This window comes from Caretta caretta, chromosome 3 (genome assembly GCF_965140235.1).
Source record: "Caretta caretta isolate rCarCar2 chromosome 3, rCarCar1.hap1, whole genome shotgun sequence".
NCBI lineage: Eukaryota > Metazoa > Chordata > Testudines > Cheloniidae > Caretta > Caretta caretta.
In genome coordinates, this window is record NC_134208.1 from 10748889 (window position 1) to 10763072 (window position 14184).

The 14184-nt window shown below is 48.0% G+C and overlaps 1 protein-coding gene across 4 annotated transcripts in view; it reads left to right on the forward strand.

Moving 5' to 3' along the window:
* The window catches only part of BLK (BLK proto-oncogene, Src family tyrosine kinase), a 92164-nt gene that overhangs the window by 67969 nt on the left and 10011 nt on the right, over positions 1-14184 (forward strand). For all 4 annotated transcript variants that reach the window (XM_075126339.1, XM_075126338.1, XM_048845784.2 and 1 more), the window contains exons 7-10: positions 8211-8360; positions 9100-9252; positions 12551-12730; positions 13253-13329. In XM_075126339.1, the coding sequence (XP_074982440.1) occupies positions 8211-8360; positions 9100-9252; positions 12551-12730; positions 13253-13329 (560 nt within the window). The remainder of the gene's footprint in view (positions 1-8210; positions 8361-9099; positions 9253-12550; positions 12731-13252; positions 13330-14184) is intronic.

A 14184-nucleotide genomic window follows, 5' to 3' on the forward strand; every position in this document is an offset into this window, starting at 1 on the left:
AGGAATTCATCCAACCAAACTCAGTGAGGCAGCTCAGTGAAGCAACTCAGTGGGGCCATTTGCCCACACATATTCCTGGTCTCTGTGGTATCTGTCATGAATATAAAGGGAAGGGTAAACACCTTTAAATCCCACCTCTGCCACCATGTCAAGGTTCCTTCCCCACTCTGAACTCTAGGGTACAGATGTGGGGACCTGCATGAAAAACCCCCTAAACTTATTTTTACCAGCTTAGGTCAAAACTTCCCCAAGGTACAAATTATTTTACCTTTTGCCTTTGGTCTTTATTGCTGCCACCACCAAGCATCTCTAAACAAATATATAACAGGGAAAGAGCCCGCTTGGAAATGTCTTTCCCCCCCAAATCCTCCCAAACCCTACACCCCCTTTCCTGGGGAAGGCTTGATAAAAATCCTCATTCTAGCTAGATTACTTACTAAATTCTAAGACTCATTCCTTTTCTGTTCCCAGCAAAAGCATCACACAGACGGAGCGAACCTTTGTTTCTCCCCCCTCCAGCTTTGAAAGAATCTTGTCTCCTCATTGGTCATTTTGGTCAGGTGCCAGTGAGGTTATCCTAGCTTCTTAACCCTTTTCAGGTGAAAGGGTTTTTCCTCTGGCCAGGAGGGATTTAAAGGTGTTTACCCCTTCCCTTTATATTTATGACACTATCTATGGCCTAGATTGTAAACACTTGGTGGCAGGGACCATTTCTTTCCATACATGTGTACCATCTCTGGAACAGTGAGGGTCTGATCCTGATTGGGACCTGTGGCAAATAAATAATAATTATGAATAAACTCTATATTTGTCAGTGCTGTGGAGAATGGGTGAATCTACCCCACATAGTATTTTCTGTCCCTGATTCGACTGATACAAGGGGTGGAAGTAGGATCTTGTGAATAAAATATATGACTTGGACTCAGGAGACATCAAACATATGAACATAGGCGGGGAAAGGCTGGATCAGAGCCGAGGTCCATCATGTTCAGTACTGTGGTGAGAAGAAGTTACCGAGAAAAGTGTGAGACATCTTGAAGAAGGTAGATGTGGCAGCATAATCTGTGTGGTTAGAAGTTTGGCTGTGTGTGTGTGTGTGTTCTCCCTGTGTGCTGCCCCAGTTCTGCGCCGGCAGCTGGCACAGCAGACCTCGAGTGAACCACCCAATGACCACAAGATCTGTTAAGGTACAAAGGCACCAGGCCAGGTTTATTGTCGACAAAGCACGGTAATAGCCCCGGAAGACTCTATGAGAATACTAAGACATGTATGTCCGTGACAGTGGACGCAGGTCTGTGTATGGCAGCACTTTCCATTCCCCCCTCGGCTGGACCAAAACACTCTCTCAGAGATACCTCTTTATACCTTGATGCAAACAAGTTACGTACTGCCCCCTGACAGAGTTAGTTACTGCCCCTGGACGTGGCTAGTTATCACCCATCACCTGATACCTGGTGGTTCCATCAAAACATCTCTATTCATCACACTGTCATCCTGACCTTATCTTTTAGGAGGGTTCAGTGTGTTCCTGTTATCCATGGGGAATGTTTTTGTACAATCCTTGATATCAGGATTTTCCGGTACCACTCTTCTGGAGTGTGTTTGTGGGAGTGTTCTGTGCCTAGCACTTCTTAGGAATGCGCGTTTCTGCAATATCAGCCCTGTTCTTGCCAGATTCGGTGAACTTGCAAGCAGGCACAGCCTGAGGTTTGCTCACAGCCGGACTTTTGCTCACTTTGCTTTATATCAGCAAAGCTTGCCCACTACTTTAGCTCAGGCCTCATACCGGGCCTCTAATACAAGGGGTTATATCTCAGGCTCTCTTCCGACTGCAGTCTGGTCCATGACAATTTCCTCCTAATTTGTAATAGTTGGTGATTATCTTATGCCTGAAAGTGTGAACTTTTATCTTTATTCTGACACACACTGTTATTTTGGTATTTGTTATTCTACCTCTGGCTGTTTTTATCCAGATAAGTCATCAATCCCTCTTTTAATTTTACTAAGTTCTTGACTTCTGTTTGACTGCTGACTCTGCCACAGACTTCCTGAATCACAGGCTTCCTGAATCAAGCCACTTAATTTCTCTCAACCTTGGTTTCCCCATCTGTAAAAGGAGAAAAGCTGTCCCTCAAAGGGTGTTGTGAGGCTGAATTCACCAATGTACAGCACCTTGGGATCCACAGACAGAAGTGCAAAGTATTACTATTAAAGCTATAAATTAATACACACTGGGGAGTGTGGTTGAATTCATGTTGCTCTTTGAACTTAAAGGTTTTTGTTCTTTATTTACATATTTATTTACTTCCACCTTCCATCAGCAAAGTTTATACTCCTGACCTTCAGCACTGGCCTCTACCTTTTGAGCTAAAGGAGTGACTCCATTAACTGGTAACAATAGTAGGCTGTTATCTGTGACTGGCGCAGCCACTAGATGGGGACACAGAACACAGAACTTTGCTAGTGTATTACATGTTCAGAATTCATCCTTACCATTGTAGTGAAGCAGGTATTTACAGTTCCAGTAATCTAATTTTGTCTATGATTGATTTTCTAAAGTATTGTAATTTAAATTTAAATTTTATAGAGGACACTAGGGGTACCGTCAACAGCACAGTGCGGTGGGGCATTTGTCAAGACGACCTGATAAGCAGGTCACTAATGAAACAGATACCAGAGAGCAAATCTGCTTAAGCTGGAGGAAATAAACAAACCTTCCAAAAAATAATAATTGTACTGAAACTTGTGGAAACAGCTGTGCCTCACTAACCTCAGACAAACAGAAAATGAGCATCTGGGGGGAAGGAAGAGTTTGCCCACAATATCTAGCTTTTTTGCTCAACATCACTGAAGTTTGAATGTTGGAAGGGCTAAGCAAATATTACCTGTGCAGTGACTGATCCCACTGAAACTGACGGGGTCTTTGGGTCTTTCTTAAGGCACCACTTGTAACTTTTGCTAAGGATGGGCAGACCAGTGCTGTGGGGCTACACTGCTGTGATAAGCGCTGTTTTCTTGGCAGGACCATTCCAGGCACAATGAAGTAAAAATCCCATAAGAGAATCAGAAGTTTCCAGTCTAATTTTGCAGACTCAGTGGGCCAATTCTGATCTCAGTTACCCTGATGTAATGCCACAGAAAGGAAGGCTAGACTTGTGGGCAAGGCACTGGTGTAGGACTTGTGAAATCTGGGTTAAGTTCCTAGGTTCTGCCACAGACTCACTGTGTGCCATTGGGCACATCATTTAATCTCCCTCTGCTTGGTTCCCTATCTGTAAGACAGGGATGATGCCTCACAGGGGTGTGTGAGAATGAATGCAATACAGCGTGGGAGGTTCTCAGATACTACAGGAATGGGGGTGTATGAGGATGGAGAGCCTGAGGCTAAGACAGCCCTAATTACAGAATGAGCCAAAACTAGGCTGAATCGGATTTCAGAGTGGTAGCCGTGTTAGTCTCTATCAGCAAAAAGAACAAGGAGTACTTGTGGTACCTCAGAGACTAACAAATTTATTTGAGCATAAGCTTTCATGGGCTACAGCCCACTTCATCGGATGCATGCAGTGGGAAATACAATAGGAAGATATATATATATACACACAGAGAACATGAAAAAATGGGTGTTGCCATACCCAATATAATGAGAGTGATTAATTAAGGTGGGCTATTATCAGCAGGAGAAAAAAACCCTTTTGTAGTGATAATCAGGATGGTCCATTTCCAACAGTTGACAAGAAGGTGTGAGTAACAGTAGGGGGGAAAATAAGCATGGAGAAATAGTTTTACTACACAAAGGGACACTCTAGGGGCAGCTGCCTGATATTACATAGAAGTACCTAGTTTAGGGGTAGGCAAACTACAGCCCGCAGGCTGCTTCCAGCCCATCAGATCTTTCATTCCAGCCCTTGAGCTCCCGCCGGGGAGCAGGGACAGGGGCTTGCCCTGCTCTGCACATGCCATGGCTCCGCGTGGCTCCCGGAAGCAGCAGCATGGCGGGGATGTCTGCCCTCCAGCTCCTAGGCATAGGGACAACCAGGGAGCTCCGCACGCTGACCCCATTCCAAGCACGAGTTTTGCAGCTCCCATTGGCTGGGAACCGCGGACAATGGGAGCTGCAGGGGCAGTACCTGCAGACGGGGCAGAGACGCCTGGCCATGCCTCCGCATAGTAGCTGGAGAGTGTCATGCTATGCTGCTGCTTCTGGAAGCTGTGGGGCTTGCACCTGCAGACAGGGCAGTGTGCAGAGCTGCCTGGCCACGCCTCCACATAGGAGCTGGAGGGGGGACATGTCACTGCTTCCAGGAGCTGCTTGAGGTAAGCGCTGCCCAGAGCCTGCACCCCTGACCTCCTCCTGTGCCCCAACCCTGGCCCCCGCTCTGATCCCCCTCCCACCTTCCAAATCCCTCAGTCACAGCCTGGAACTCCCTGCTGCACCCCAAATCCCTCATCACCAGCCCCACCCCAGGGCCTGCACCCCCAGTTGGAGCCCTCACCCCCTCCCGCACCCCAACCGCAAATTTCATGAGCATTCATGGCCCACCATACAATTTCGATACCCAGATGTGGCCCTCGGGCCAAAAAGTTTGCCCACCCCTGCCCTAGATAAATGGTTCATATACTGACTTCAGTAGAGTTAGGCTGGATTGGGGCCTATGTGCATGAGATCAGAATTTTGTACAAAAGATTTGAATAGTTCAGAGAAGCATCTGCTTATCCTAACAGAATTGCCAGTCCACTCAGACAGGTCCATTGTTTCAAGGTAGTCTTCATGATTTCGTCTCATTTTCTTGCTCACTTTTGCTTGCTCATTATGATGATGTGTATTTGTCTTGTGGTAACACTCAGGGGACTTGAATGAGGGCCTCACTGTGCTGCAGGTTATACACCCATATAACAAAAAGACGGTCCCTGAGTTCAAAGTCTTGTCCTATGATGAACGGCAAGAAGTGGATACAACAAACAAATGGCAGGGGGGTGAGGGAAACAAATAACAGTGAGATTATTATGGTTAGTCCCAACACAGAAATCATAACTAGCCCTTGGAAGAGTAAAATTCACCCCTTCCTTTTGGCCAGAGATCTCATGCACATAGTGACTGGAGGGTTGGTACCCCCTCAAATTCTTACTGCAGGGATGCATCTGCATGCTGGGATGTGTACACTGAATTATTGTTGTAGGGCTGATTGACCTAGCTGGCTGTACTCATTGGCTTATTAGTACAGTGTTCCTTATTAGTACCGAGCTCTGCATGCGGCTTTGTTATTGCAGAGGTGACTGTGAGTCATTGAAGCTACTAGTGTTGGGGATTTTGTGTCAATCTTTCATTGTTATTGTTGTTTAGAGAAGAGAGAATTAAAGCCTTCCAGCCTTAACACTTTCCCTTTCCACTAGTAGCAGGTGTCCGGCTCTGTTCTGTAATCAATCCCGAATGGGTAAATGACTTTGAAATGAACCAGACCCTGGCGGTCTCGTATTTCAGATGAACAGCTATGGAAACGATCGCTGAAAATCTTTTCTTCCGCTCCCCTGAAATAAACCGGAGCTGCTTAGGAAAAAAGAAGTGACATGATGAAGTTCAAGAAACAGACTAAACTCCCGTGCCAGTTGAAATGCATTCTACACTGCCCAAAACGATACAGCCATTCATTAACATAAATGGCAGGGTAAATATTAAGGCTAGCATTAGACAGCTGATTGATTTGTCTGTAGGACTGCTAGATTCTAATCATCAGGCAGAGCTCTTATTAGAGTGGATCACTTCACTGAGAAAAGCAAGTTAATCTCAAGCAAATGGAAGTGCTGGAGAAGAGGACACTTGGATAATCAGGATCTGGATTTCCACCAAGTGTCCCCTAGTTTTGCACGCCTCCATTTTTGGTTGGCCAACTTGAGGCCTCTTGGGGCTGATTTGCAGAGGTGCTGAGCACCATCGCTCCTATTCACATAATTGAGTCATTGATTTTAAGGCTACAAGGCCCATCAGATCACTGAGTCTGATCTCCTGCACAATGAACATCTCTTCCAGAAAGGCATCCAGTCTTGATCTGAAGATGGCAAGAGATGGAGAATCCACCACTGCCCTTCAGTGTTTGTTCAAGTCGCTAAGGGTCCAGTGGTTTTCAGTTAAAAGACTGATTGCTCGGCACACTCTGAAAATCAGACCCAAGTAGTCTCAGGCTGGTAATCCAAAAACAGAGGCATCCCAAAATTACTGGCCACTTTTGAAAGCATTGGCCCAAAGACCTCCCAAAGCCTGATTCCCCAGAAGCTGAAACTGCGTCAGGGTGAATATATCCAGAAGAATTTGATGTAAAAGACAAGCACAATTGGGCAGGATTGCCAGTCACTGGTGAGGAGAGACTCAGGGCTGCAGCAGGAATGGGTATTGTTGGAGAATGGGAACAAGGTGAGTTGGCAGAACAGTCAGAACAGGACTGGAATAGCAGGGAATGCTGCCAGTCAGGGCTCAGAGTTGCATTGCAATGCAAGACTGAACTAGTCAGCGGTATTGCAGCCCAGGACTGAAGTCCGTTGACAGAGTTAGAATCATAGAATCATAGAAGATCAGGGTGGGAAGAGACCTCAGGAGGCCATCTAGTCCAACCCCCTGCTCAAAGTAGGACCAACACCAATTATGGGGGCTCAAGACTGGAATAGCAAGGAATGTTGCATGGCGGGCAGGGGGGAGGGGGAAGAGGAATACTTCTGCAGACAAGACAACTAACACTTCTTAACCATATTCATACTGACCCTCCACATTTTTTACTGACACAATACAAAATACAAAAAAGGCCAATAGGTCGGTATTACACATTTTTAAAAGTCCTCCCATGTCTGGGATACTACGATTTCAAAGCAATTTTGGGTGCACACGACTTCTGTTTATGGTCCTATATGACAGATTTTCTTCTATAGAATCCAGGCCTTCAAACATAAAAAAAATCACATAAATCCACATTAATCTGGCGTACTCCCAGTCCAGAAACATACTGCAGACAAAGGAAATAGTCTCTACGCTGTTTTGCAAGTTTTACTGATGTACATTTTAAACTATCACTCCATAAATGTACTGGCTGCTGGCAACCCATATTGGACTGGACTAGCAGGGAGTCGAGAAGGGCAGATTAGAGGTGTATTTTCAGACCTGCACGAAACCCCAGGATTTAAATAATAAGGATGTTGCATGTCAGGACCCAGGTGCTTTGCCAGATACTGGGATGGTCATCACCAGGGTGATAACACTTCCTTGGCAATATTTAATCATGTGATATCTTGATGGGATCATGTTGTATCCTCATTATTATACGTCAACTCTATCACTTAGAAACGTTCCAGCTCCAAAGGGTATGTCAACACTGCAGCCAGGGGTGTGACAGCAGCACGGGCTAGCCGCTCGCGTACATACCCAAGGTCCCAGGCGGGCTTGTACAGCCCATGCTGCTTCAGCTTCATTGCTGTTGTTATTCGAGCTAGCTAGACCAAAGCTAGGTTGAGTGTCTACCCATGCTGCAGTCACACCTCAGATTGCAGTGTAGACATACCCAAGGAGCGTACAATCTACACAGACAGACAATGGGTAGGAGAAAGGAAGCATAAGATTCATTTTACAGATGGGGAACTGAGGCATAGAGAGAGACTAAGTGACTTGTCCAAGATCGCGAAGGGTGCTTGTGTTAGAGCCGGGAGCGGAAACCCATTCATGCCTTCATGACAAAACTAATCTTCATGGTGGAGTTTCAAAGAGAGCAGGTCCATTAGCATTCAGAGCAAAGCAAGCCAAGGTTCCTAATGGCCATGAAATATCAGGCTCCTTAGTCTATGCTGATCGCTCGGAGGGGACAGGATAGAGTTCCATGACATCCGTTGCCCCCACAGACACATATGCTCGGAAGCCTCCAGCGTTGTCCATGGGGTTGCTGGACATCATGGACCAAGAGCTAGATCCAGACTGGTAAATGCTATGTCCCTGTGAAATGTGGTCTGGCTGAAAGGACACTTGCCCAGATCTCACCAAGATGGAAGATGGATGGGAGGCAGCAGTGTAGCGTGCCCTGCACCTGAATATTCCCAGCATAGATTCACCTGTCTGTGAGAGGGGCTATAGCCCATTGCAGACACAGGGCTACTGAAGGAAGACGAAAGCCATCAGGTCTGTCTCAGACCAGTGCCAGCCAGGCCAGTAAGTGTGGTTTCTTCTGCTTGTTCCCCAGATGCCTTTTCACTGTCCGTGAGAGACAGCACCTCTGCTCAAGGCGACATCATCAAACACTACAGGATCCGCTCCTTAGACGGTGGGGGATACTACATCTCCCCCAGGATCACCTTTTCCTCGCTGCACCATCTAGTCCAGCATTACAGCAGTAAGCTGCCCGTGTCCCCGGACAGGGTCGTCTGTTGTAGCATTTAAGATGTACAGCTTACGGGCATGAGGAGGCCGCATGGTCTGGTGCCTTATGACCAGACGGGGGTTATCAATCAGTTACATGCCCACTGAGCAGCGACTGCGTGGGGAGCAATACCTGTAGTAGGTGGCAGTATAGGGAATGGGGAGGTGAACGCAGGGTGGGCATGAAACGCCTGCTCTAGCTAGCACTGGGTGGGGCTGCAGTGGAATGGAGATATACGAAGTGAGTCGGGCAGCTCCTGCAGGTCACTCCACCCACAGCTGTAAGCAAAGTGAACATCCCAAAGCAGAGGTGCGCACGAGCAAAACTGCCCCTTCCAGGGGCACAGTGAGCTCCCCGAGGCACTGCCGGGGCCACGGAGGTTCCACAGGGGAGGGGATGTGTGGAGAGACTGGATTCTGGAGAGAGGTGTGGTGGGGGCAGGGGGTGCAACCACTGTGATGCACTGGGGCATGAGCCGGCTGGGGAAAGGGCTGCACTAGGGGATCTGCCATTGCATGGGTCCTCCAGGCCATGCTCCTGGGGCGCTCAGAGCTCTGGGGCTGAAGCAGCCTGTGTGGAGTGGCCGTTCCACACACTGAGGAGGAGGATAATTACCCTCTGCACGTCTCCAGCCCAGCGACTCAGGCTGGAGGTTGGGCGGGAGGGTTTGGCCCTTTACCGACGAGCTGACAGGTGTTCTCTCAATACACAGACAAAGGGGATGGTCTGTGCCAGAGGCTGACCACTCCGTGCACATCCCTGACTCCCCAGAGGCCCTGGGGGCAGGACGAATGGGAAATCCCACGGGAGTCTCTCAAGCTTGTGAAGAAACTTGGTGCGGGACAGTTTGGAGAAGTCTGGATGGGTAAGTACAGCGCTCTCCAGGCCCAGCAGGGTCAGCCCCGGTCACTACACGTGGCTCCCAGGAAAAGGGGAAACCTTGTTTTCTCAGAATTGTCATGAGTGCGGGGCCTTGCTAGGACCCAGCCCGCTGCTCATGGTACGGGAGGGATGGGAATTATGCAGCCCTTTCAACTATGCTTCTTTAAGGCTGCATTGGGGCTTTAAAACACAGCTCTTGCCACAGGTGTAAGACAACTGCACCTGTGTTTCCCCTTAGTCTTTCAGCAAGGGCACCCACTCCCAAGCTTCTGCCCCCATCGCCGTTGCCTTTCCTGGGTGGAAACATCTCTGTCCCTCTGGACTGGGAAATGTCCACCCTGAAGAATTCCCCGCCTTCCCCGTGTTATTCCCAGCAAAAGACAGGCTGCCGAAACAGGCCTGCTTGCTTCCTTTCCAAAGACTGATCGCAGAGTGATTGTCAACAGTTGTAAGTTGCCACCCACCACTTCCTATCCAAGCCTATTTTATTCTTAAAACCATTACAGAGAAAACACATTAAAACAATAAAAGAACCTACGTGTATGCTAATAAGCTTACCAGAGATCCCTCTGCTCTGTCCCAGCTGTCTCCAACATGGGTTCTGGCAGGAGAATCCTTCAAACCACCCAGAAAACAGGTTCCTAATAGCCTCAGCCTAGAACTAGCACCCTCCTGAAAAGTTTAGTCTGCCCTTGATACAGTTTGGGGGTCTTTGATCTGGAATTTCCAGGAGCAGGTCATTTTTCTCCCCAAGGTGTAGCTTCAAAGGGCTTCCCAAGTACCTTCTAGGAATCCCACTTAACACATACTGTCCCAAACAGTTCTTTGAAGTTCCTAACATTTATATTACAGTCCTACAAAAACACACAAACAATTGCATGTTTAATACAATGGACTCCAAAGGTAGGAAACCTGATTCAATAAGATTAAACCTAATTCAGTAAAGTTCATTCCAGATATTGCAGGAAATTGCCATCTGTTACAGCCCTGCTTGCAGGGCAGGGGGTGAGTAGCAAGAGGCTGTGTGCTTTGAGGGACACTATACCTACCTAAGACACAGGGGCCATGATCCCCCTTCAGAGGATGCAGCTTGTGGTCCTACACATTACTGGTCAGTGTGGGGAGCAGCTGGAGCTTAACTCCTCCTCCTCTTTCACCCCTTTGTGGTTGATTGCTCCCAGGAGAGTGCAGGGATTGCAATTTTGGCCAGCACTGTGCAGAAGACTTGACTGCATGTGCAAAGTCCCAGCTCCTTTAATTACGGATTCAGATACCACGGTGAGGGGCATAGCAAGATAGCTGAGAAATGGGATGACATGGCAAAGGAAATGAAGGCCGTATATGAGGAGAACATTTCCTAGCAGTGGGGGTCTGTTATGTTGGGGAGCCGTCTCATGGGGAGTGGTGGGAGCCACATTATTCAAGTGGCTTAAAAGCAGACCACAGAAAGGTCCTGAGAATTTGTCACAGGGCAGGGGCAGAGGGATAGTTCAGTGGTTTGAGCATGGGCCTGCTAAACCCAGCATTGTGAGTTTGATTCTTGAGGGGGCCATTTAGGGATCTGGGGCAAAAATTGGGGACTGGTTCCCCTTTGAGCAGGGGGTTGGACTAGATGACCTCCTGAGGTGTCCCTTCCAACCCTTGATATTCTATGGTAATCATTTTCTTTCTGAGCCATCCCAACATGCTCTAAAAACTCCTCAGCCCACCTGTGCCACAACAACTGGTTTTCTGCATATAAAAGCCATGGCCAGTGTTAGGGGGTAGCAAGCAGGGCAATTGCCCAGGACTCCACTCCACAGGGGCCCCCACGAAGCTACATTGCTCAGGCTTCGGCTTCAGCCCTGGGTGGCGGGCTCAGGGTCCCAGGCTTCAGCACCACGTAATGGGACTTTGGCTTTCTGCCCAGGGCCCTAGCGAGTCTAATGATGGCCCTGCTTGGCAGCCCCCTTGAAACCTGACACCTGGTGGAGAACTGCTGCCATAGGGGATGATCCCACATTGCCAGGGGAAGGGGAGTGGACTGGAGGCCCTGGTCTGTCTCCTTCCCGTGGAACACTCATGATTCTGTAATAAGCCATGTTTATCCAGATGGTGGTGACATCCCTTCCATCCATTCTCAGCCGTGGAACAGCCTTCAGGGCCCTGTGTGCTGTCAGGCACCTGATTGCCATCTGCCCTCAGCTTTACCACTTCTTGTTCCTCTTGCCAGGAATTCAATAACCTCACACCACCCAACGCTTTACTGCTCAGCTCCTCCAGAGCAGAACCCACAAGGGCTCCTTCCCCCCGCCCCCCATCCCCAGCATGGAAAAGAGAGACACAGAAACATTGCCTGGGATCCCCTGCCTCTTCCATTCTGAGGATACCACCCTCTGGAATAGCCTCCAAACTCCTTCCAAGGTTACCTACTCCCCAGAGGCATGAATTCCTCTTACAGACTGGCTGAAAAGAGTGCTTATATGGGCCATCGTCTCCACCACTCCAGCACCCCCCACCAGTGCGCTGTGGTCTGTTTCCCCAGTTCCTAGTGTGTACCCAGCTGCCTCTACTCTCCACCACCCCTTCCTGGAACCTCTACACAGTAGGGCTTCTTGCTGTTAGTTTTCTATCTAAGGTAGATGACCCCCACCCCCATCACTGAAGATGGGACACTAGATGTGGAGGACTCCAAGTAACTACAGAGAATTCTTTCCCAGGTAGAATCTGCCTGGTGGGTCTTGCCCACATGCTCAGGGTTTTACTGATTGGGAAAGAATTTTCTCCCAGGTCAGATTGGCTGAGACCCTGGGGGGTTTTCTCCTTCCTCTGCACCATGTCTGCAGCATGGAGCATGGGTCGCTTGCAGGTTTAAACTAGTATAAATTGTGGATTCTCTGTAACTTGAAGTCTTTAAACCATGATTTGAGGACTTCAGTGACTCAGCCAGAGGTTACAGGTTCTATTACAGGAGTGAGGTTCTGTGGCCTGCAATGTGCAGGAAGTCAGACTAGATGATCATGATGGTCTGTTCTGACCTTAAAGTCTATGAAGTAACTGAGCATCTTGTAATCTTTAATGTATTTACTCTCATAACACTCCTGTGAGATAGGGAAGGCCTATTATCCCATTGTACAAGTGGGGAACTGCGCCACAGAGCTTCAGAGGTAGTGAGGCTCCAAACTTCCATTGACTTGCTCCTCACACAGGAAAGCTGCAGCAGAGAAAGGAACTGAACCTGTTTCTCCCATGTCCCGGGCTAGCACCTTAACCATTGGACCATCCTTTCTCTTTTGCTGCAGGCTATTATAAGAACAGTGTGAAGGTGGCTGTGAAGACCCTAAAGGAGGGCTCCATGCCTCCCGATGCCTTCCTGGCTGAGGCAAACTTGATGAAGATGCTCCAGCATGACAAACTGGTCCGGCTGCATGCAGTAGTCACCAAACAGCCAATCTACATTGTGACAGAGTACATGGCCAACGGTAAAGAGCCTCCCCGGGCTTTATTCATTAGACATTTTTGGCTGAGTTTCAAAGGTTAGGCCAGTGCTTAGGATTTGTGAAAATCCTATGCCTGCAACAGGTAATGTAGGGGACAATGCCCCAGGTGCTGACTTTCATTTTTCTGGGTGGGTGCTCCAGCCCTGCTCCGCCCTGAAGCTCCGCCCCCTCCCTAAGGCCCCACCTCTTCCCTCCCCTGAGCACACCCCACCCTCCCTCCACCCCCAGTGCTTCCTGCCTGCCACCAAACAGCTGATCAGTGGGTGGCGTAAAGAATCCTATGGGCTTTGCAAAGAGCTCTGTACAAAATATGAAGCGAAGTGGGTGTTTTCACTCTGACTCTGGTGCACTTGATAGAGGCAGTGAAGTTCCCGAGATCTTCCCAGAAGTAAAAAAGCTGTAGACAGGTTGGATAACACTGGCAAGAGAAAGAAGTGGACCTAATGTGCAACTTTCACTCAAATCATATCATCCAGAGAGCACTGTGTGTCTCCTCTTTTACAGGGTGCTTGTTGGATTTCTTGAAGACAGAGGATGGATGCCAACTAAATCTCCCGAAACTCATTGACATGTCAGCCCAGGTCTGTAGTCAGAGACACCAGAATGAATGTTTGAAAGATGGTGCAATGTTATCCAAGATTACATGTTTGCAGATGCAAAGGGGATACATATTATTGGAGAGGGTTCAGAGAAGAGCCATGAACATGATTAAAAGATTGGAAAATATTCCTTATAGTGGTGGACTCAAAGAGTTCAATCTATTTAGCTTATCCAAGAGAAGGTTCAGGGGTGACTTGATCACCATCTATAGATATTTATACTGGGAACTGAAATTTGATAATAGAGAGCTCTTCAATCTATCAGATAAAGGTATAACAGTAACCAATGGCTGGAAGTTGAGGTTAGATAAATTCAGACTAGAAATAATGTGCATTTTTTAACATTTTTGAGGGTAATTGCCCACTGGAGCAACTTACCAAGGGCTGGGGGGTAGATTCTCCATGACTGGTAATTTTTAAATCAAGACTGAATATTTTCTAAAAGCCTTGTAACAGTTATTGGACTTGAAGCAGGAATTAATTCAGGAAAGTTCTATGGTCCGTGCTACGCAGGATGTCAGACTGGATGATCAAAATGTTCCCTTCTGGCCTTAGAATCTATGACTCTGTGAACTTCCAGATGTAATAGCCAGGGGTTCCTCCCTTCACCTGCAGTACCGATGGGAATGTCAGCCCATCATCAGCATCATCTGACACCTCACATGGGGGTCCTTTTCCTAGCACTCTGTGTAATACGGAAGGCAGTCTTTCCTGGCTTCGTGAGCAGAAAAGTCTTTTCTCTTTTCTCCAGACGGCCTTCGTAAGAGATGGTCCTGCTCTGGAGCAACAGTGATCTACCATGTGTAGGGACACAGGCAAGAAGAGAATCTGGTTTTC